The sequence below is a fragment of the Euleptes europaea genome, chromosome 10 (assembly GCF_029931775.1).
Source record: "Euleptes europaea isolate rEulEur1 chromosome 10, rEulEur1.hap1, whole genome shotgun sequence".
Classification (NCBI taxonomy): domain Eukaryota; kingdom Metazoa; phylum Chordata; class Lepidosauria; order Squamata; family Sphaerodactylidae; genus Euleptes; species Euleptes europaea.
Genome location: NC_079321.1, coordinates 13,965,662 through 13,989,398, shown reverse-complemented (window position 1 = coordinate 13,989,398; position 23,737 = coordinate 13,965,662). Strand labels below are relative to the sequence as shown.

Here is a 23,737-nt window from a genome sequence, read left to right as displayed (position 1 = left end):
ACAACTAGTGGCAATACGTGAAAACAGCCTGCCTTCTGAAATCCTGCCTAACAGTTAATTACATTTGGACAGCTATGTAGGTGAAGGGGAATTATGACATCGAGATCTGGCCTTACCCAGAATGCTCTGCATGAACCAAAGTAGTTAGAAGCATCAATACGCTCATGAACCTTATAACACATATCTGTTCTGTAACGACATCCTTGTATGAATAAACAACAGCTGGATACGGATGTGGTAAAGTGACCTTTTCGTCTTAACAGTAATCGTACTGCCAAGAGGTCAACCTGACATTTCAGCCTTTCGTCAACCAGAATTGTGGCACTGGGAAAAATATGAATAGTTCTGGTTCAGCTCTGAGATTCTATAACAATGGAATGTTGATTCCACGTGTCCATATAATGCTAAGTTGCCTGTTAATGAGCTGAGAGAGACTTCAGTGATGACCCCTGGTTTGTCGCCACCTCTCTCCCATTTGCACAAATGCAGTTGTTCGTTTATGAATATTGCTTTCATATTAAACTATATATCTAAGTTTCAAGATATCTCTGAGTCCATTCTTACATCCAGCTTGATTAAACCTGGAGTTCCCCCACGTAGGTGTCCAGCACAGACTTTGGAAAACCCTGAGGAGGGAAGAAAAATGCTCGGTGCCCCTTGCTGCTCTTTTAGACAATGAAGATGGCATCCTCAAGAGGGTGCTTGTTCCAGCGATGCCGAACAGGGAAGATACATAGAACTAGAGCCATTGAGGACCATCTTGCTTGGACATGCATTCAGTTAGAGATAGGCTAAGTCACAGACACATCTCACAAAGGGGTGGGGGGACAGCAGCAGTCAGATGACAGCGTACTTAATAGAGACTTAATAGAGATCTGGGGTTCCTGTCTCACTACCAATGCTGATTTCTCCAGGCCTACTACCCCTCTGCATATCACACCTAACCCAATCACACCTCCTAATGCCATTTACTTGCTTTGGACATTTACATCGCCATTGTATGTCTAATTCACTAGTCTCTACGTAAGGATAGATGGGATCACATTTTAGCTGTATCTGAAGAAGTGAGCTGTGGCTCACGAAAGGTCTTACGCTGCCAGAAATTTTGTTAGTCTTTAAGGTGCTACTCGACTCCTACTCTTTTCTACAGCATACGTAAAGTCCCACACAACTATCTTGGAAGCTCACTACTATTCCAGGAATGCCCAAATGGGATTCACGACCAGGCATTACCAAAAAAAGAAAAGAAAAATAGGAAAGCTTTAGGTGAATGGCACGGTTAATAAGCAGTAGCAACTTTGCCTTGAGAATTGTTAGGAAACTTTACTAAAACTCTCCAACACAGACTGGATTAGCCAAACACCTCTCCCTGGTAGAAAAGTGCTGGTTTACTCAGCATGCATGAATGCGCTTCCATATCGCCTTGGACATGGGAGATCTTCCGTAGGGAGCATACCGCAAACTGCATCCCATGTTTTCAAGCACACACCACCAACAATGAGATCTCCTTGTCACCCTGCCTGCCCATCTGACGTGGCAATCAGCATAGTGTGGGAGAGGCTGAGAGCCATGAGAAACCATGCCAGGAGACAGACCTGGCATCCACTCAAGTTGTAAGATACATGGGCGTCAAGCCATTTAGGGCTTTATAGTACAATGTCGGTGCCTTAAATTGCATCCAAAAAAGCTGAAGAGGATCAATCGCTCCAGGATCAGAGGAGCATGACTGTTCTATTAGGTGCTTTGGAACACATGAAAGGATAATGCTGCTGCAGCCATCTTGTTTGTGGGCTTCCTAGAGGCACCTGGTTGGCCACTGTGTGAACAGACAACTGGACTTGATGGGCCTTGGTCTGATCCAGCAGGGCGTTTCTTATGTTCTAATCTACAGACAGTACCAACAGCATTCCCACATCTGAGTTGCCAGGTTCAACACAGGAGAACAGGCTTAAAGCCTTTTCATCGGACAGGGAAGACTTTCACAGCCATGATTTACGAGGTCTTATGATGATCACAAAGGAAGTTTCTTTTGCTGCTATATCTACCACAACACACTTATTTTTAAATGATCTATGCTAGGCACAAGTTGGGCTTGACTTGGGCACCAGTGTCAGGTGGTCAAATCCTATGAACACCATGGAGCATTTGGGCTATTGAAGAGGGTGCTTCAAGAGGGTTCAAGAGTGTGAACAACAAAGGTCAACTTCTTCTACTGGCCACTGAAAGGTCAGCCATTCAGTTGACTTGATATACACCTTTCAATTTTCCGGAATCTCAATGGACCCACAGACCTCTAAGGGGGATACTAACCTTTCCCCCCCAGCTCATCAGGAGCTGAAGTCATATATCAAAAACATAAAAGAAATTAAGGCACAGTTGTGACAATGGTGTCATTTCAACAGTATCCAAAATTCAAAGCACCAGAAGAAAGCTCGATTCATTCACAGCCTAAACCATACCTGTTTCTTGGCTCACCTGTGTAAACGAACAAATGCAGGTTTCTTGCACACTCTGCTTTCAAAGCATCAACTGTGTAGACTTGAACAGCTCAGCCTGAAGACCAGCCTGCAAAGGTAAAGAAATCCCATTTCAACCTCTTTTAGTGTGACTTCAGGTATTATTTCACTTAAAGTGAAGCCTTCGTTCTATGTCAAGTGTTTGGCATTTTCTGCTTATTTGTAAAGATCTCATTCTTGAACAGTAAGACAGAATAAATGGTATATACAGAATATAAATCTAGATTACGAGGCTGAAAACTAGACAGGCAGGACAACTAATAATGTGGACAGCGTGTGGAACAACTGTGCAGTCAGACCTCCAACACTTTGGGCTTCTTAATGTTTTTGAAGCGGCCAGCTAGATACTGTTCAGCAGCCCCCAATTCAGCTCAATGATCAGTGCAATATTCTGCCAAATACCCAAGTATCAAGCCAGAGGGGTGTAACTCTCTGGCACAGCCTCAGTTGGCAGTGCCAGAGTGAAGAGGTGACCTGGCCCTGAACTGTCAATCCAAACCAAGCAATCTGGGCTGCCTTCCAGGTGCAGGGAGGTGACTCTCCCCCTCTTCCTGGTCTGCTGTCCAACAACTAGCCAAGCCCTTGTGGGCACAGTCCAGAAAGAGACTCAGTATCAACCACCTTCCTTCCCTTGTCAGTGTTCAGGTTGCAAAGTGGACGCTTTTACACTCGCATCTTGGGGCTCCCATCCAAGTTACTGAGGAAGTTCCCACCCATCTAATTTTCAGAGCTCTGCACTGGCTCCCAAACAACTCTGCTGCAATACGAAAACCAGCATAAAGTCCCAAAAGGTAGTCTGGTTCTACTATTTTGCACCCCCATGAACATTTACACTGGACGAGAACAATAAAATGGGATCAAAAGTGGCAAATACTGTATTTACTTTTTAGTCTACAGCTGAGCAGCAATACCTGTGCCAAATAAAAAAACCTTACGATAATTATATGTATAATTGCTCTCCTATCCATCTCCCAGAACAATCTGAAAGACCTCAATGCTTACTACAGAGTATTGTTCTTTTTAATTTTCATCTCACCTGTCCTCCAAGGAGCTCAGGACAGTGTACGTGATTCCCCCCTCCAACATTTTAATCTAACAACCACCCTGTGAGGTAGGTTTGGCTGAGAGACAGTGACTGGCAAGCGTCCATGGCACAGAGGGGATTCGAATCTGGGTCTCCCTGTTCCCAGTCCAGTATTTTAACCATTGCAACACACTAGCCCTTCTGTCCTGCAATATCAACCATCAGCTCTGGGCATATTCTTCATAAGAACATCTTCCAGTAAGGCATATGCCATCATGTGTCAACAATGCCTTTCTATACAGACCAAAGAGACCAGTTCCTACAGAAAAGACTAAACGGACCTTCCACAAACAAATACAGGTTTCCTATAAGGGCCCATGAACCAACAGGTCCACCTGAGGGTCCAGATGCACAGGCTAAAGTTGACTGTTAGAACCAATATTGGGGAAGAAGTCTCCTTCTGCAGGTTCCAAAGGGATAACCTTGTGAATCCATCGTAGCAAAATAAAACACAAGCCCAGTGTCCTATTAAAGCAATGGTGCCGAACACAATTGTTACGAGGGCTGGATATAACATAAATATCACTTGGTCAGGCCAGGCCATGCCTCACCATCCAGATTGGGAGTGGGGTGGGTGGCTGCCTCATGGGCCGGATAAGAGCTCTCAAGGGGCCGGATCCAGCCCCTGGGCCGTATGTTCGACACCCCTGCTTTAAAGAATAACAATACTGATTGCAGAAGGAGCTTTTGAGTCACAGCCCACTTTGTCAGTTAGAAGAATACATGAAGAAAGTCCATTTTTCACATATTCTATCTGACAAAGTGGGCTGTGACTCCCAAGAGCTCCTATTGCAATAAACGTTGTTAGTCTTTAAAGTGGCACTGGGCCTTTGTTTTACTTCCCCAAGTGGGAACAGCAGCCACCCCTGGACCACCACAAGAACCCAAACGTGGCAGTGCATTGTTTGGGATGCGCTTAAGTCCTGTTTACAACACATGTACAATCATTCTTTTTATGTGCGTTGAATACTGTGATCATGTGATTGAACTCACATGTTCTTTATCCACGTATGGTCCCCAGTTTCATTCATAAGAGAACACACAATGACTCTTTTTTACAACAGAAGTCTATAAAATTATGCATGGTATGGACAGAGTGGACTGGGAGAAGCTTTTCTCCCTCTCTTATAATACTAGAACGCGGGGTCATCTGCTGAAGCTGGAGGGTGAAAGATTCAAAACAGGTAAAAGCAAGTACTTCCTCACATAATGCATAGTTAAATTGTGGAACTCCCTGCCCAAGGATGTGGTGATGGTTGCCAACTTGGAAGTCTTTAAGAGGGGAGTGGACATGTTCATGGAGGAGAGGGGTATTCATGGCTACTAGTAAAAATGAATACGTCATGATGCATCCTAATTCTCTCCAGGATCAGAAGAGCATGCCTAATATATTAGGGCCTGTGGAACACAGGCAGGACAATGCTGCTGCAGTTGTCTTGTTTGTGGGCTTCCTAGAGGCCCCTGGTTGGCCACTGTGTGAGCAGACTGCTGCATTTCATGGACCTTGGTCTGATCCAGCATGGCTTTTCTTATGCTCTTATGTTCATGCCTATTCTCTCCATAGAATCATAGAGTTGGAAGGGACCACCAGGGTCATCAAGTCCAACCCCTGCACAATGCAGGAAATTCACAACTACCTCCCCCACCCCACACCCCCAGTGACCAGAAGATGGCCAAGATGCCTGCAGCGGAAAGTATCAGAGGAGCATGCCTATTACAGTATTAGAGGAGCATGCCTATTACATTAGGTGCCCTGGAACACAGGCAGGATGGTGCTGCTGCAGTCGTCTTGTTTGGGGGCTTCCTAGAGGCCCCCGGTTGGCCACTGTGTGAACAGACTGCTGCACTTGATGGACTACGGTCTGATCCACCATTGCTTTTCTTGTGTTCACACCTATTCTCTGCAGGATCGGAGGAGCATGCCTCTTACATTAGGTGCTGTGGAGCACAGGCAGGATGGTGCTGCTGCAGTCGCCTTGTTTGGGGGCTTCCTGGAGGACCCCGGTTGGCCACTGTGTGAACAGATTGCGGCACTTGATGGACTACGGTCTGATCCACCATTGCTTTTCTTGTGTTCATACCTATTCTCTGCAGGATCGGAGGAGCATGCCTCTTACATTAGGTGGAGCACAGGCAGGATGGTGCTGTGGAGTCGCCTTGTTTGGGGGCTTCCTGGAGGACCCCGGTTGGCCACTGTGTGAACAGACCGCTGCACTTGATGGACTACGGTCTGATCCACCATTGCTTTTCTTGTGTTCATACCTATTCTCTGCAGGATCAGAGGAACATGCCTACTATTTTGGGTGCTCTGGAACACAGGCAGGATGGTGCTGCTGCAGTCACCTCGTTTGGGGGCTTCCTGGAGACCCCCGGTTGGCCACTGTGTGAACAGACTGCTGCACTTGATGGACTACGGTCTGATCCACCATTGCTTTTCTTGTGTTCATACCTATTCTCTGCAGGATCGGAGGAGCATGCCTCTTACATTAGGTGCTGTGGAGCACAGGCAGGATGGTGCTGCTGCAGTCGCCTCGTTTGGGGGCTTCCTGGAGGCCCCCGGTTGGCCACTGTGTGAACAGACCGCTGCACTTGATGGACTACGGTGTGATCCACCATTGCTTTTCTTGTGTTCACACCTATTCTCTGCAGGATCGGAGGAGCATGCCTCTTACATTAGGCGCTGTGGAGCACAGGCAGGATGGTGCTGCTGCAGTCGCCTCGTTTGGGGGCTTCCTAGAAGCCCCTGGTTGGCCCCTGTGTGAACAGACTGCTGGACTTGATGGGCCTTGGGTGTGATCCAGCAGGGCCTTCCTTGTGTCCTGTAGCCCTGTTTCACACAGCGGGCAGCCATCCGGCCTGCAAACAGAGCCACGCCAACATGGGGCCTAGGAAGGCCCCGGCTGCCTAGCGCTCCCCACCCTCCTTCCTGAGGAGAAGCAAACCCTCACTTTCGGTTCTGCCTATTTCCCCCCCCCCGGGGACCCCCAAGGCCCGCTGACCCCAAACCCCCCCGCCCCAAAAGGGCCGAGGAAGCCCCCTCCCCCCTCCCCGGCCCAAACCCCCTCAAGACGGAAGGAGTCCCGCGGCCTACGGAGGCCCCTCCGGCCTCTCCCCCCCGGCGGCCTCTGGGGAAGCCGGCCAACGGGCCCCGGGGCTCGGCTTCGAGGAGGAGGGCGGAGCGGGCCCGGGCTCCCTCACGTTTCCCCGCTTCCCCTCACGGGGCGAGGCTGCGGCCGGACGTCGCCTCAGCTCTCGCCCCCCCCTCCATCCCCGGCCGGCTGGCCGGTCCACTCACTCACCGCCTCTAGCCGGGCCGCTCCTCTGGGAAACGGGCGTGGGGGGGGGGGACGGGGCGGCGGCCCTCCTCGCGCGGCGCCGCCTCTTCCTGCCAGGCCGCAGCGCCGCCCTGGGCCCCGCCGCGGGTTGCCAAGCAGCTCCGGGCGGCGCCGGGGAGGGAGGGAGGCAGGGAGGCAGGGCGAGGCTCGACAGCCCCGTCAAGGAAGCAAAGGAGCCTCAGCGAGTCGGAAAGGGCCAGCAGCACCTCAACGGCTCACAAAAAAATGTTTTCTGGCAGGGTGTGAGCTTTCGGGAGCCACAGCTCACTTCTTCAGGGATCTGTCTGCGGTAGTAGAAAAGGGCCAGAGTCCAGCAGCACCTTAAAGACTAACCAAGATATTCTCTGGCAGGGTGTGAGCTTTCGGGAGCCACAGCTCACTTCTTCAGGGATCTGTCTGCGGTAGTAGAAAAGGGCCAGAGTCCAGCAGCACCTTAAAGACTAACCAAGATATTCTCTGGCAGGGTGTGAGCTTTCGGGAGCCACAGCTCACTTCTTCAGATACCTGAAGAAGTGAGCTGTGGCTCCTGAAAGCTCACACCCTGCCAGAAAATATTCTTGTTCGTCTTTAAGGTGCTGCTGGACTCTGGCCCTTTTCTACATCTGTCTTTAAGTATAGGAGAGTACTTATATACTATACGTATATACTATACTTAAAGACAGATGGATTCACTTTCTAAGCTGTATCTGAAGAAGTGAGCTGTGGCTCACGAAAGCTCACACCCTGCCAGAAAATATTTTTTGTTAGTCTTTGAGGTGCTACTGGACTCTGGCCCTTTTCTACATCTGTCTTTAAGTATAGGAGAGTACTTGTATACTATACTTATATACTATACTTATATACTATACTTAAAGACAGATGGATTCACATTCTAAGCTGTATCTGAAGAAGTGAGCTGTGGCTCATGAAAGCTCACACCCTGCCAGAAAACATTTGTGTTAGCCTTTGAGGTGCTACTGGACTCTGGCCCTTTTCTAATACTAATGCTTGTCTGAATTCACTCTCCTCTACTTAAATACAGATGGATTCACCTTCTAGCTGTATCTGAAGAAGTGAGCTGTGGCTCACAAAAGCTCATGCCCTGCCAGAAAATATTTGTGTTAGTCTTTGAGGTGCTACTGGACTCTTGCCCTTTTCTACATCTCTTGTTGGTAATTCGCAGTGGGTAGCCGTGTGAGTCTGTCTGCAGTAGTAGAAAAGGGCAAGAGTCCAGTAGCACCTTAAAGACTAACAAAAAGATTTTCTGGCAGGGTATGAGCTTTCGTGAGCCACAGCTTACTTCTTCAGATACATCTAGAAGGTGAATCCATCTGTCTTTAAGTAGAGGAGAGTGAATTCAGACGAGCATTAGTATGTAAATGTTAACAGTATGTAAATGTGAATAGCAGGCGTGATGGGATTAGGTGTGGTATGCAGTGTGGTATACACCTAATCCCATCACGCCTGCTATTCACATTTACATACTGTTAACATTTACATACTAATGCTCGTCTGAATTCACTCTCCTCTACTTAAAGACAGATGGATTCACAGTCTAGCTGTATCTGAAGAAGTGAGCTGTGGCTCACGAAAGCTCATACCCTGATTATTTACCCTACTGGGGAAATTATAAACCTTGTGGCTTCAATCCTTACCCGGCATGGGAACGTATCTACATGACTGTAAAAGAGATTTTTGAAGGACTGATGAAGAGTTGCTCTTCTGAGACGCGAAACGATCGTCTCCTCATCCTGCATGTGAAGGCTCCACTTCTCTTCTTTGGATCCCTCACGTTTGGAGGGAATACATCTACTATAGATGGACTTTTTATAATTAGAACCTTGGAGTCACTCTCTGCTTTTTGTATATAGCCACAGTATTTATATTGGATATTGTATGTTGTATAGTGTGTAGTATTTATGTAAACACTTGTTACTTTTTGGACTTTTTGTAGCATATTACATTTGTACCTTTGCACAGTACTACATGGTTCACTCCTGTACTAAGTTCCCTATCCTTTGATATTGGTACAGTGGTGCTTTTTTTCTTCCCATTACCTGGAGGCTGGCAACCCTAGTTCTGCCCCTTCAGCGATCTGGTGAATGAGCACAGACACACAGGCTGTTGATACATACTTGGTCATTTATTGGCTTGCATACCATGGTAAAACTCTGCAAACAAGGGAGTTACTCTCACCACTCTTAATGAGCTGATTACTGTATTAAGAGTTTGAAAATGTTATAAAAAACATTGCTTTAAAAGGGTTTTTGGATACCACCGCTTATAAATGGTCGGAAGACGTCTTCACAGCTAAAGGGGCCAAACAAAGTGCGAACAGTATTTTTTATAACGTTTTCAAACTCTTAATACATCGCTGGGAATACATAGAAAGTGCGAACAGTATTTTTTATAACATTTTCAAACTCTTAATACATCCCTGGGAATACAAGTGCGGTAACAGCCGTTGTTTCAACTGGCCTCTCTTTGCAACGACTCTCACCCAACTTTGTGTCGTGGCTATGAAAGCAACGACTTAACGGAGGCATGCGAAGAAGTGAGCTCTGACTCATGAAAGCTTAGGCTGAAATACCTTTTGTTAGTCTGCTGCCTCCTAGCATTCCCTCTGGTTTACTCACAATGGATGTGATAAATCTGACTTCCTTGCACCATCAAACAGAAGTGTGGAATTATCCTTTATAGCCTGTCTCTTCCTCTGGGATTCATTAAGAAGTTCCAGGCAGCCTGGAGCTCGAGGGGTGCTCTCCAATTACAGGTCTCTCCCCCCAGTAGGGGCCACCCTAGTGGCCAGCTGCAACTGCCCACAGGGAGGTCATGGAAGCTGCCATTCAAACTGGCCAATCAGTGGCTAGAAAGGCAATTTGTTGGGTTTTACACAGCTGCAGGCGTCAAACTTGAATCCGGCATCAGAGGAGACTGTTTTGCCTCATGCACCAAATGGATCCCAGTGAACCACACACAGGCCACGTGCGTGGAAGGTTTTGCCTTGAATTCGCCGCTCTCTAGATGCACATTTCCCCCATCCGAAGTGTCAAAACTCTGCATGGGGGCTAATTTTTGAGTGTTGAGAATTTGGATGGGGAAAATGTGCATCTAGAGAGCGGCAAATCCAAGGCAAAACCTCCCATGCATAAATGACCACAGCATTCATGCACATAGAATCACAGAGTGGGAGACAACCTCCAGGATCCCTGGCCAATCTGGCCTGGAGGAAAATTGCTTCCTGACCCCAAAGTGGTGATCAGCATTACCCTGGGCAAGTATTGAATGAGTTTTATTTGCATGTAGCCATAGGCCAACCTTGGGCATGTAAGAAGGGACCATGAGAGCCAAACACTGATGCAACCCTTCCTGCCCTCCCTCTCATAATCTAAGTTCACAGAATCTGCATTGCTGACGGATGGCCATCTAGCCTCTACTTAAAAACCTCCAGAGAGCCCACCACCTGTTCCACTGAGGAACTGCTCTGTCTGAAAGTTCTTCCTAATATTTAGCTGGAAACTCTTTTGATTTAATTTCAACCTGTTGGTTCTGGTCCGACCTGGGGAAACAGAAAACTCCGCACATCCACGTGGATATATGTCAAGATATATTTCCAGATATATGTCGTACGTGTGCAAGATATAGCTCTTCTGCCTGACTGTACCAGACTGAATAAGAAAACTGAGCTTTCCCCATAACTATATTTCTGTAGGGGGAAAAGGTGGGACAAAGCATTAAAAAGGCCAGAATGGGTTTATCCTAGGGGATGCATAAGAAGACATGGCAGAGATGCCTGGGGACATTAATCTTCACCCATTTATGTCTCTTCTGACAGGAGCAGCCTTAAGGACTCCACTTTCCCTTGACTAATTCCCCTCCTCCACCTCCAGCTCAGTAAACTCCTTTTAGAAGAGGTTTTTATATGCCAATTTCCTCTACCAATCAAACCAGAATCAAACCAGCTTACAATCACCCCCCTCCCCCACAACAGGCACCCTGTGAGGTAGGTGGGGCTGAGAGAGTTTGAAGAGAACTGTGACTGGCCCAAGGTAGGGTTGCCAACTTCCAGGTACTAGCTGGCGATCTTCTGCAATTTCAACTGATCTCCAGCCGATAGAGATCAGTTCGCTTGGAGAAAATAGCCGCTTTGGCAATTGGACTCTATGGCATTGAAGTCCCTCCCCTCCCCAAACCCTGCCCTCACCAGGCTCCGCCCCAAAAGACCTCCCGCCGGTGGCGAAGAGGGACCTGGCAACCATAGCCCAAGGTCACTCAGCTGGCTTCGTGTGTAGGAGTGGGGAAACCTATCCAGTTCACCAGATTCGCCTCCGCCGCTCACGCGGAGGAGTGGGGAATCAAACCCGGTTCTCCAGATCAGAGTCCACCGCTCCAAACCACCGCTCTTAACCACTACACCACGCCGACTTTTAACCTCCCTGCCCCACCATTCCTTTAAAAGAGTAAGAAAAGCAGGCTTGAGTCCTTCCTGTGCTGCTCTTCCCCCCACCCCCAGGAACTCCCAAGTCAACTCAGAAGAGAAGCATCTGTGCGTATGATATTCTATGCCAAGTTCCTCATTCAGCTCTGGAACAGGGAATCAATGGTGTGTGTGTGAGGGTTTAGTTGTATTACCGGAACTACATGGGGAAACGAGTGAATTCTCGGCTCAGACTTGCCAGGGCAGCTTGTCAGGGGCAGCAACTGTTGCTTTGCAAAGATGCCACAGCTTCCCACAGTGAGGTGGCTCTGAAAACAGCAATTCCAGGACTGGCCAGAACTGGGAGTGGGGGGGAAGCACTGGAAAGGGTGTAACCTTCTGTACCCAACCCCCTTAAGAGGCATTAGGGAAAGAATGGCATTGGGAGAGGCATTAGGGAAATCTAGCCCCTGAAAAGAGGTGTACTCCCCCCCCCCAATCTAAATGCAAAACTTCATTCTCAGGACTTGGGTTTTGGTTTTTTTTGAGGTTGTTGCAATACAAGATTATCCTTAAGCTGGTAGAGTTAAAGGAAAGACAGGAGGTGTGTGTAAAGAAAACAGTGCAACTGTCAAGAGCCATCTTCAAACAAAGATTGCTTTCTCTTTCTCTGCCCTTCATTGGGGAAGAAACTCGTGCAGCAAGTCTCCCAGCGCAGACAAGCCGGCTGTGATTTGGGTTGCCTGGGCTCCTGCAATGGAGATAAACAGAAACCCTAAAGCAGGGTCAAACATACGGCCCATGGGCCAGATCCGGCCCCTTGAGAGCTCTTATCCGGCCCACGAGCCAGCCGAGGTGGCCACTCCCCCAGTCCCGATCTGGGCTGGCGAGGCATGGCCCGGCCCGGCCAAGTGACATTTATGTCCTACCCAGCCCTTGTAGCAAATGAGTTCGACACCCCTGCCCTAAAGTGTTAATCAAGAAATGTACCCGGCTTGGAAAAAAACAAAGGGACTCCAAAATTTGTATTGGGGCAAGAGGGAAAGGCATTCAGTTAGGGCTGGGATTGAAAGTCAAGAGTACTCTGTTAGACATGTTTCGAATCCCATTTTGTTGGAAGGAAACAAACTACCCAATTTGCCCAGATGCCCCCATTCAGACGTCTTGGCAAACTGGAGACTGAAGTCTTCTGAAACCAGGAAGCCTTCCCTCGTGCTCTGTTTATGAAGCCGGTAGCATAATATTCTGAAAGCTGGGAGATAAACCAGAAGGCAAGAAGCATGATTTTAATGTTGGAAAAATTGAGGAACCAGAAACCGAAACAAAGGAAATCGCAATGAATTGGCATTAACATTGGTAGCAGGGTCGAAGATGGGTCAACAAACATTTGCCATTAATAAGTGCAGTATGAAATCACAAAACATGCTCCAGGTTGCAATGCCAAGAAAAGAGAAAACATTTTATATGAACTGTTGGCATTTGATTGGTACATTCCAGTGACAGAAAAAGGAACAACTCCCCTCAACGGTAACAAGGAAAGGGGGAACATAGTTAATCTTTGATGATTTATTTCATTTTTTAATTACTGGTTTCTAGAATAAGTCCCAACAAAAAAACTGATGTAGGGTAAGGTGGATCCAAAGGGATATGTCTGCCAATATACCAGCATGTCCACGAAGGGAAGAAGGGGACAACCCCATTCACCTGTTGTTCTCCAACTGTAGAGCTCCACTTTGCCTCCCATGCCGACCCCCAAAATCACAATGGGGGGGTATCTCAGTGAGCTGCATTATGAAGGGGGTGGAAAAATCCCATTCTTGAGCTTTACCCCACTTGTAGGATTTAGGAATCAGCCTGCTGAAGATATATTGTGGTGGTAGAAAGTGCGGTCAAGTCACAGCTGACTTCCGGCGACCCTGTAGGGTTTTCAAGCCAAGAGACGTTCGGAGGTGGTTTTGCCATTGCCTGCCTCCGTGCGGACTGCGAGAGTTCGGAGAGAACTGTGACTGGCCTAAGGTCACCTAGGAGGCTTCGCATGAAAGCGTGGGAAATCGAACCCAGTTCTCCAGACTAGAGTCCGCCGCTCTTAACTACTACGCCACGCTGGTTCCCCAGGAGAGAGAAGGATACGGGAGCAGAAGGGGAAACCAAGCCAACCAGGAAGAAAAGGGAGAAGACAAAGAAGACAGAGAGGGAGAGGAGTTGTCTCAGGGAGGTTCCTCAGCAAGGGGGCAGGTTACAGCATTGCAGCTCTTCTCCCATGGAAGGCATTGTAACCCTAAGATGGGTGAAGCTAACCACAGCTTCAGGTGCTTGCAATGGTCAACTTGAAATGAAACAACCTGTGTCAGAAAGAAATGACTGGGCTGGTGGTTTCCAAACCCCAGAAATGTCCCCCTGCCTGCTGAGGGCATCGCAGGGAGTTCTAAACAAACAAGAGCCGTCACCATTTAAAGTTTCCCAAAACCTGAAGCAGACCAGGACTATGACTGAAAGGGACCGAATTGTGGCCAATACACAAGAGACTTACCATACCTGGTGGCAAAAAAGGGAGAAAGAACCAGCGTGTCCTTGCTAGAGAATCCATAATTCTCCAGCGACAGAAGAAAAATGGGATGAGAAAGATAAATCCATGTTTCAAAACATTGCGGACACCATAAGATCCAGAATGCATTTCTATCAATCAATGAATACCATTCAAAATGGTAGAAAATGACATTAAAAACTGGTTCCAGAAACATCCAGGATTGGGCATCATAGAAATGGTATTGATGTCTTTCAGAATTTGTACTTGTTGACTACTTTGTTGCAGAAATTATCGAATGTTGCATTTCTTTCACAGAGGAAAAATTTCTTTACAATTTTATTTATTTATTTCATTTATACCTCACCTTTCTTCCCAACGGGGACCCAAAATGGCTGACATCGTTCTCCTTCATTTTACCCACACAACAATCCTGTGAGGTCAGATAGGTTGAGGGTGTATTACTGGCCCAAGGACACCCAGCAAGTTGCCATGGGAGAGTGGAGATTCGAACCTGGGTCTCCCAGATCCTAGCCCAACATGCTAACAGCTACACCACACTAGCCATTAATTGATAAATTTAGAAATCCAATCATGTGGCACATCTTTCCAAATATGCAGCTCTACTGCTTGTGATACGAGGAATCCAGGAGTCACCAATGATGAGGAAGGTGTCAGAATGTGATACAGAGAAGTCCCAATAGAAAGTGAAATTGCTAATGCTACACACAGGGTTTAATCTGCTGCAAGCTAGAAAAAATTATTAAGTATGAGGATATGTCACTGGTATGCCATTGTATTCCCTATTACTGTGTATGGGTGTGAAAATTGGACAGTGAAGGAAGCTGACAGGAAGAAAATAAGATTCCTTTGAAATGTGGTGTTGGGGGAGAGTGTTACAGATACCGTGGACCGCCAAAAAACTCCACAAATAAGTGGGCTCTAGATCAAATCAAGCCTGAACGCACTTAACACACACACACACACAAGCTCACATAATATCAGACAACCAAAGACTGGTGTTTTGCAGGCAACGTGTGATAATTTTGTATACAATAAAAAGCGTATCAAGATTAGGAGGGCGGAAGAGGAAAAATTGGGGGCTTTTAACATTGTTCCCTACTGAAAAAATGCACATTGCTTTACTCCTTGATTCTCTACAGGGAAGCCTCCAGGCACCATGGTGTGACTTTTATCTGATTTATGACTCTGGATTGATGAGAGAGAAAGACAAGCTAGAGCTGCATCTGGGCCCGCCTGGGAAAGTATCTTCACCATCAGCTTTCCTTTTAACTACCATAGCCATTAATTCCCCTCCTCTCTTTGTGGTACTGTCCCTTTACCTGTTCTCCTCCTCCTCCTCCAGTTCAGTAAAGATCCTCCGATCTGTTCCTCACTCCCCCTCCCCTCACTTTAAAAGAGAAGGCAGGAAACAAAATTGAGTCTGAGTTCTTGCATGCCTGTACCGCCCTGACCTGGCCCAAACTCGTCACATCTTGGAAGCTATGCAAGGTTGGCCCGGATTAGTACTTGGATGGGAGACCACACCAAGGAAGTTCAGGGATGCTATGCAGAGGCAGGCAATGGCAAACCACTTCTGTTAGTCTCTTGCCTTGAAAACCCTTCCGGGTCGCCATAAGTCGGCTGTGACTTGACGGCACTTTCCACCACCACTCCTCCAAGGATTCTCATGCTGCAACACAGGAAAAATAGCATGGTCTTAACCACCAGTCTTTGGTTGTCTGATATTATGTGGGCTTGTGTGTGTGTTAAGTGCATTCAGGCTTCATTTGATCTAGAGCCCACTTATTTGTGTTTTGTGTTTTTTTGGCGGTCCACGGTATTTGTAACACTTTCCTCTCATGTTTCATCACAGGAAAAATAGTGTGGTCTTAACCTTGTTCTCAGTACTGCCCGAGGCTCTCCATGAACGCCGGCAATTTACAATTGGTCACCCACCTCTGTCTCCTTACACAGAGGTTCTTGCCTCTTCTAGGAAAGACCTATCACATTTCTATCCCTCCCACGAGCTAAGCACGGCCAATGTGGGTCTCCCTCTCCCATTTTATCATCACCACAGCCTGTGAAGGAGGTCAGGATGAGCGAGGTGGGCTCACCCAGTGAGCTTCTGTGGACCCGAACCTGCGCCACCCTGATCCTAATCTGACCTTGCCGCCACCATGCAACACTGGCTCTTCACTAGACTAAAATACTTCTCTGAGAAGACCTGTCCTAAGTGCATTTAGCACAGTATCATTTGTGTCGTTTGTCAAGTGACAGGCAAAAAACACCAGATAAGCTTGCCTCTGGGCTGAGCGCTGACCTCCGTCCAGAAAAGGGGGTCCATGACAAACCTCTCAGGTGGCCAATCGAATGACAGCTTCTCTTACCACTTCATAAACACTTTGATGCCTACCAGCCCCAGTAACACACGATTTCTTCTTTCCCGTCAACAAAGTGCTAATCGGTCTAGATGAACGACTACAAAAACATACTATAGGATTTTCTTCCTGCACTTATGAGACCCACATTGGCAGGGGATCTCTGTCTCCGGCATACTTCCAGGTAAGTAACCATAGTCCCACGTGAGTTCGGTTCCAGCTTTTACATGCCTGGGAAGCAAAGAAATCACCTCATTAATGGCAAGAATCGGAGAAATGGTTGCACTTACCCTCCATGTCCCGTGTCCGAAAGGAATGCCCCAACTGCTGGCCAGTCCAGCGGGAAGCCATTCTCCCCACCTTCACCCTGCCCCAGTTCCAATTTTGGTTATTCCGTGGAGAGTAGGCACAGAGAAGCTGGAGAGGCAAGCCATCACACTTCAACAGGGTTTGCCAGTCCTCTTCAAGCCGTGGTTTTACATTGTGCCCAGGGGACAACCTTCAGCTATGGCTGATCAGGCTGTTCCCATAATCCCCCGGGCACTGCACAAAGGGTCTCCAGTGTCTAGATCACGTGAAGTGATGGTATCACTTTACTCTGCTCTGGTTAGACCTCACCTAGAGTATTGTGTTCAGTTTAGGGCACCACAATTTAAGAAGAATGTAGACAAGCTGGAACGTGTCCAGAGGAGGGCAATGAAGATGGTGAGGGTTCTGGAGACCAAGTCCTATGAGGAAAGGTTGAAGGAGCTGTGTATGTTTAGCCTGAAAAGGAGAAGACTGCGAGGGGATGTGATAACCATCTTCAAGTATTTGAAGGGCTGTCATATAGAGGATGGTGCCGAGTTGTTTTCTGTTGCCCCAGGTCGGCCCAGAACCAACGGGTTGAAATTAAATCAGAAGAGTTTCCATCTAGACCTTAGGAAGCATTTTCTAACAGTTAGAGCGGTTCCTCAGTGGAACAGGCTTCTTCGGGAGGTGGTAAGCTCTCCTTCCCTGGAGGTTTTTAAGCAGAGGCTAGATGGCTATCTGTCAGCAAAGCTGATTCTATGAACTTAGACAGTTCATGAGAGGAAGGGCATTTTGGCCATCTTCTGGGCACTGTGTGTGTGTGGGGGAGGTAGTTGTGAATTTCCTGCATTGTGCAGGGGGTTGGACTAGATGACCACGGTGGTCCCTTCCAACTCTATGATTCTATGAGCATGCTTGCTGCTCATCCTCTGCTGGAAAGTGCAGAATCCAGCAACTGGAGTTGAAGTCTGATACAACTTACTGGAGAATTCTCGTGCATCCCCCCCCCCCCGCCCTGAAGTTGTCATTTCTAGTGAATGGAATGAAAACATTTCAAACCTGTTTGTGAAGAATGCAACCCAGGGGAAATTCCTGTTGTGGGTCTCAACAAACACACTCTGCACAAAGAGATTAGGGCAGCAGCTATGCTGCAAACAAAATGAAAGGATGGAAAGTCAGACAGGAAGATAAACTGTTCAACAAACTCACAACATTATGTTCGAAGTGGCAAAATCAAACATTTCTAGCAGCAGGACATTTTTTAGAAATCTACCCCTCATCCCCCATTTTCTAACATTTAAAGCAAGATTTTTTAAAAAAATGACAGTGGAATCAGCTGCCTTGGGAGGTGGTGAGCTCCCCCTCACTGGCAGTCTTTAAGCAGAGGCTGGACAATCACTTGCCAGGGATGCTCTAGGCTGATCCTGCATTAAGCGGGGGTTGGACTAGACAGCCTGTATGGCCCCTTCCAACTCTATGATTCTATTATTCTAAGTGCAGGGAAATAATCTTTGATACACCTACTCCAATTTAAACAAGGCACGCAAAATTCCCAAGATCAATTCTTCTCCAAGCGATAAAAGGTTGGGGACAAAACTTGTGGATACCTATAGTTGAAGACAGCAATGGGTATCATCAGAGCTGGCCTCCCTATTCCCCCCCACGCCTTGTTTGTCATCAATTTCCATCTTGGGGGGGGACAAGGAGGAGTAGGAGGAGAAGGAGAGTTGGTTTTTATATGCTGACTTTCTCTGCCACTTAAGGGAGACTCAAACCAGCTTACAATCCCCTTCCCCTCCCCACAACAGACACCCTGTGAGGTAGGTGGGGCTTAGAGAGCTCTAAGAGACCTGTGACTAGCCCAAGGTCACCCAGCTGGCTTCATGTGGGGAAACCAACCCAGTTCACCAGATTAGCATCCGCCGTTCATGTGGAGGAGTGGGGAATCAAACCCAGTTATCAAGATTAAAGCCCACCGCTCCAAACCAACGCTCTTAACCACTACACCATACTGGCTCTCTAATTTACTTATTTACTAATTTTAAAGTATATTTATGGTTCTATATCTGTATATATTGCTGATGTGAGCCACCCTGAGGCCAGCCTTGGCTGGAGATTGAGGGCGGGGTATACATTGAAATATATAAAATAAAAATACACGTCTATGAATTCTAGGAATCAAAGAAGGCAAACAGTTCAATTATTTGCAGATAAATGGTTTATACTTCTAAATCACCAAAGTGACAAACACTGTCAACACACACACATGTATCTACGCTTATTCAAATGCATTCTAATTGTATGTTCATACAAGCTATTTACCTCGTGCTTCAAATTTAAGTTATACGTTATCTAGCTAAACTAAATAATAATCGTACAATAAAAACAAAACCAAAGCCCTGTTTACAAGTTACAATTAATGTACGTATGATCCGTGTACAGTGTACATGTGTTGAGTTACTCTCATGTTACATTCAATGCGCGTACAGTGAATGTGCAGTTCAAACCCCCATTTTTATTCAGCTCCCAGTCCCTGGTTTCAATTGCAAAGAGAACAGACGTTTGGTTCTGCCTTACAAACAGACGTACGCACATCCAGGCAAGAAGTAGGTGCATTCACCATAACATGTGAACAGGGCTTCACTGTATTGGTCCCTGCATGGCCTTGGGGTGTGTGTGTTTGTGTGTGTGTCTGGGGGGGGGTCGCATTCCATGCTGCTCATGGGGCTGAGCCGCAACGGCTGCACAATTCCCAGCCACAGGCTTGCGCGCCGTTTGTCCACCAGCTTTTCTAAAAAACCACTGTCTGGGTATCAAACGAGGAGATGGACTGCTGTTACTTACATTGAGAAATCTGCCCACGTTGCCTTCCCTGGTGGCATCTAGCAAACAAAGATCCTCTCTGTTGAACTGTTTCAGGCAAGACCCCTTGCCTTCTGTAGCATCCTTATGAGCAAGTTCTTGTCTGCTGCTCCCGTTTTCCCCCTCGTGTGCACTGTCCGCGCAGAAGAGGTCCATGGATGGCTTTTTAACGCTCCCACCATCCTGCTCAACAGGTTTACTGGGCAAGCTGGGATTGGAAAGAGGCCTCTTGTCAGGGCAGTCTGCATTCGCTTCTGCAAGTCTGGTGGGTGCTCGTTCTCTGAGCTCTCCTCGTACTTTTGATTCTGTCCACAAAACATTTCAGGGTGGGTGGGTGTAGAGAACGTGATTGGTATAACATCGCTAAGCTCATCTAGACAAACATGCTGACCTCTAGAACCATGTAACAATACCCTTTTTTCTAAACTCATCAGGCATCGGGTGAAAGACGAGCATTTCCCACTTGATCATTGTTTAAAGATGTCCCACGCTACATCACTATTCAGGAAACCACGGGTCTGCAGAGTCCAGTGTGTTGTGTTTACAGCCACGACATCCAATATATTTTTGAGTTTCATTAAAGTGCTTTAGAAATCCCCCCCAAAAAAATAAGCCACTCAAAATTTAATTATTTGTAACCATTTACGATTTCTTTTCCCTAGATTTAACAGCCATTAGCCATTCATGTGCCATTCCACACTTTAAAAGGGGGGGATAAAATTAATTTCTTCTTGACACTATATAGAGAAAAGCTGCCACATTTCTCACACAATTCACTGATCTACTTGATAGCAGATAACACAGTATCTGCTTCTCAGAAAATATCATTAGCTGTTTTATTCAGGGAGCAATATCTTTATTTTGTGCAATATTTTGTGAACATGCTTAAAACAATGTGGGCTAGGGAGTCTACTTGATCCAGACAAAATGGGCATTTCCGTTCTTCTGCAATAATTTTATTGTATCTCCCTTGAGTCTCGGCTGAGTCTAAGGCATGACACCTTGCCAATAAGAAAGCTCATCTAAATTTATGGCTTTGTAACAAATGGAAATACTCTGGCAAGCCATTTACTATTTGAAATTATAGGACAACAGCAGAGGTCCCAAACAGGGTGCCCATGGGTACTATGGCACCCGCTGACACCTTTCCCGGTGCCCACCAAGTATTTTTAGAGAGTGGGTGGGGCCAGGTGGGGTTTTTGCCTAGCAGAGATTCTGATTGGCTGTGATGGGTTTTTTTTTTAAGTTGCTTTAGCAGCATCTGCCACCACAGCACAAGGAACTTCACAGCATGACTGAAGGTCAGCCGTGTCCACGCAAGGAATAATGGCGGGAAGAGGCATTTTAAATAAAAGCAACTATACTAATTACAAACATTTTGGTAATATGAGGGGGTACAATTTATGGAAATGGGCTGCCAAGGGGTACTCAAGTGAAAAGAGGTTGGCAACCACTGCTCTACAGCTTTGATAAACGTTGAATTTGTTTTAGGTAAGCGAAACCCCTCCCCCAAAAAAAGAGCAAACCTACTTTCACCCCCTTTCCTCGTTGTTCCCATGATCAGACGTCTCCTTGCTGATCTGTGGCACACGGGACTCTCTTCTTCAGAAGAAGTGGCATCAGTGATTCCCTGAGAAAGAAACTCATCAGGTCTCTTGGGTCCCCCCCATCAATGCAATGTTTTCACCTAGTGAGCACCAACTTCTCCAAAACAACATCTTCTTCCCCCCAAGTACAGTCCTATTTGAAAAAAGTAATCCAGAAAAAAACTACTACAGTTCAGCAAAACATTTCATTTGGTAGAGAGAAAAGGACGTTTATGCTTCAATTTTTTAAAAAACACGATTAAATTTAAGGGCGATTGAGGGACATGTTTAAAGAGGTCGCTAAGCAGCGCGGATGCTACTCCAGCCGAGCCACACAAGCGACTGCTTGTGGGGGGGGGCACAATGAGGTGGTGGCCAAAACACTGCAGGGCTTGGCTTGCTCCTGACCGGCAACAGTGCAGGGCTGTGCAGGAGTGGGCCTGTCACTGTGGCTCAGTGATAGAGCATCTGCTTGGCAGGCAGAATGTCCAGGGTTCAATCCCTGGCATCTCCATTTAAAGGAACCAGGCAGGTAGGTGATGTGAAAGACCCCTGCCTGAGACCCTGGAGAGCCGCTGGTCTGAGTAGACAATACTGACTTTACACCACTTTGCTTACTGGATATACTACGCTGTATATAGTTCAGCATCCTGTAATTGGGAAATCCAAGCATACTGGATCTGGTTTCTCTAATTGTGAAATCCAGTTTGTGCTAAGTACTGTACTGTGTTTCATCATTCTTTCACTTGTGGAATCCAGCCATATTGCACTGTTCGCAGTACGCTCTACTCTCTCTTTACTGCATAGTGTCTTTTGTAACTCTGTCATCCGCCTTGAGCCATAGAGAGAAAGTCAGGCCGCTAAATAAATAAAAGGACCCCATTGAGCATCCGACTTGAGTAGCCCCAATGTGAGGAACTGTTCTTTGAGTTAGCAACAAGCAGAGTTGTACCCACTAACTCCATTTTGATACAGAACAGATTTCAGGAAACCGGAAAGGAACATTGAACTCCAAATGAAAAGCCCACAACTCCGGCCATAAATACATTCTGAGGTGTTTTTTTTTTGTTTTTTTTACCTGCTGTCTCCGGCAACTCTGAAGAACTGACGTTCTGGTTTGGGGTCTTTTCATCCTTTCGTTATTCCAATTCGAGGTGTTATAGCTATAGCTCTGAATTCTGACGAGAAATTAAAAATGGGGCTTTTACACAATGAAAACCAACCGAGAATTCCAGACAAATGTTCTAATGACAAAGAAGGTCAGATTCTTTACCCAGCATTTGCTGGAAACTTTGCAAGACAGAAACCTAAGAATTCAGCGGCATGTTGATACTTCTGTGCTTTGATCAAGGCGGGAATGCAGCCTCTGGAGAGATCCTCCCCTCAACCTCCCAAGAGTTCTGTTCGCAAGCAACCGCTGCGTTGCCTGGGAGGTGAGCCATCCAAAGACCCAGGGGCCGTGGCTCAGCAGTAGAGCATCTGCTTGGCATGCAGAAGGTCCCAAGGTTAAATCTCCGGTATTTCCAGTTAAAAAGACCAGGCAGTAGGTGATGTGAAAGACCTCCACCTGAGATCCCGGAGCAGCTGGCAGTCCAAGTAAACAATACTGATCTGGATGGACCAATGCTCTGATAAGGAAGCTTCATGTGTGTAATCAGGAGCTTCCACGGGAAAGTGTGGGGCTCTCAACGCAGCCGCCTTGATTAGCCTACAGATGACAATGGATTTGATGTTTTCTGACCCATGTACATTATCAAGTGGGCTAACAGATTGTTTTATCTCTTTGTGTGTGAGTGTTAAGTGCCGTCAAGTCGCTTCTGACTCATGACGACCCTATGAATCAACGTCCTCCAAAACGTCCTCTCGTTAGCATCTCTTTGGTAATATATTCAACAGAAACAGGCACAAACCTGACTTCAGATAAAAGAGGGAGAGAACGTTAGGAGAAATGGTCAACCATTAAGTGATGCGGCTTTCGCATGAAGTAGTTGAAGATAGCGAAGGCGGCTTGATTTCATCCAAAAAGCTACTCACGGGAGGCCTCAGGCCCTCCCCGGGGAGACCCCAGCTTGTGCTTGCATTCTTAATTGCTCGTTATGCAGAGCGTTGGCAACGAGACACCCTGCTGGCTTTGCGTCAGCTTTCTATGCAAATTCTTTCGACATCGCAAAGACCTATTTATAACTGTAAAAGTTTCTAAGGTGGGCCCAATGCAAGACTTCGCCGCGACCTCGCCAGAAGAACCCCTTCTGTGTCGTTCCATCTGTGTCGTTCTATCAATTTCTATCCAAAATTGCAATTTTGTGCCAAGAACAGGATGGAACGACGCAGAAGGGGTTCTGCCCAGAGCGCCAGCCTCAGATGCTAGATAGGACAAGGATGCCCCATCTTCTATCCCAAGCGCAATGCAAATAAGACTGCAGAAAAAGGAACGGCCTTGTTGCCAGAATTTTGGACGCAACTTATTGGAAAATGTCTACGACTCCAGAAATTGCTGAATGGGTTAACAAATTATTTGACTTTGCTCTGATGTCAAAATTAATACATTTGCTGAAAATGAATTCAATAGATGACTTTAAGTTGAAATGGCAACCAATCTATGATAAATATTAATGAGTCTTAAGTGCCTTTTTTTTTCAACGTACAGAGAAACAAAATGCTAAACTAGTATCTAGTATTTGAAGTTTGCAGATTCAGTTCAACTGATATAGAAAGGTTCATGTATGTATCCTATCGTAATAGTTATTACTTGATTACTAATT

General features: G+C 46.7%; 1 protein-coding gene across 1 annotated transcript in view; it reads right to left on the bottom strand.

Moving 5' to 3' along the window:
• The window catches only part of SETDB2 (SET domain bifurcated histone lysine methyltransferase 2), a 52,933-nt gene that overhangs the window by 15,473 nt on the left and 13,723 nt on the right, over positions 1–23,737 (bottom strand). Inside the window, exon 8 of the mRNA XM_056856860.1 lies at positions 19,372–19,597. Within this exon, the coding sequence (XP_056712838.1) occupies positions 19,372–19,597 (226 nt within the window). The remainder of the gene's footprint in view (positions 1–19,371; positions 19,598–23,737) is intronic.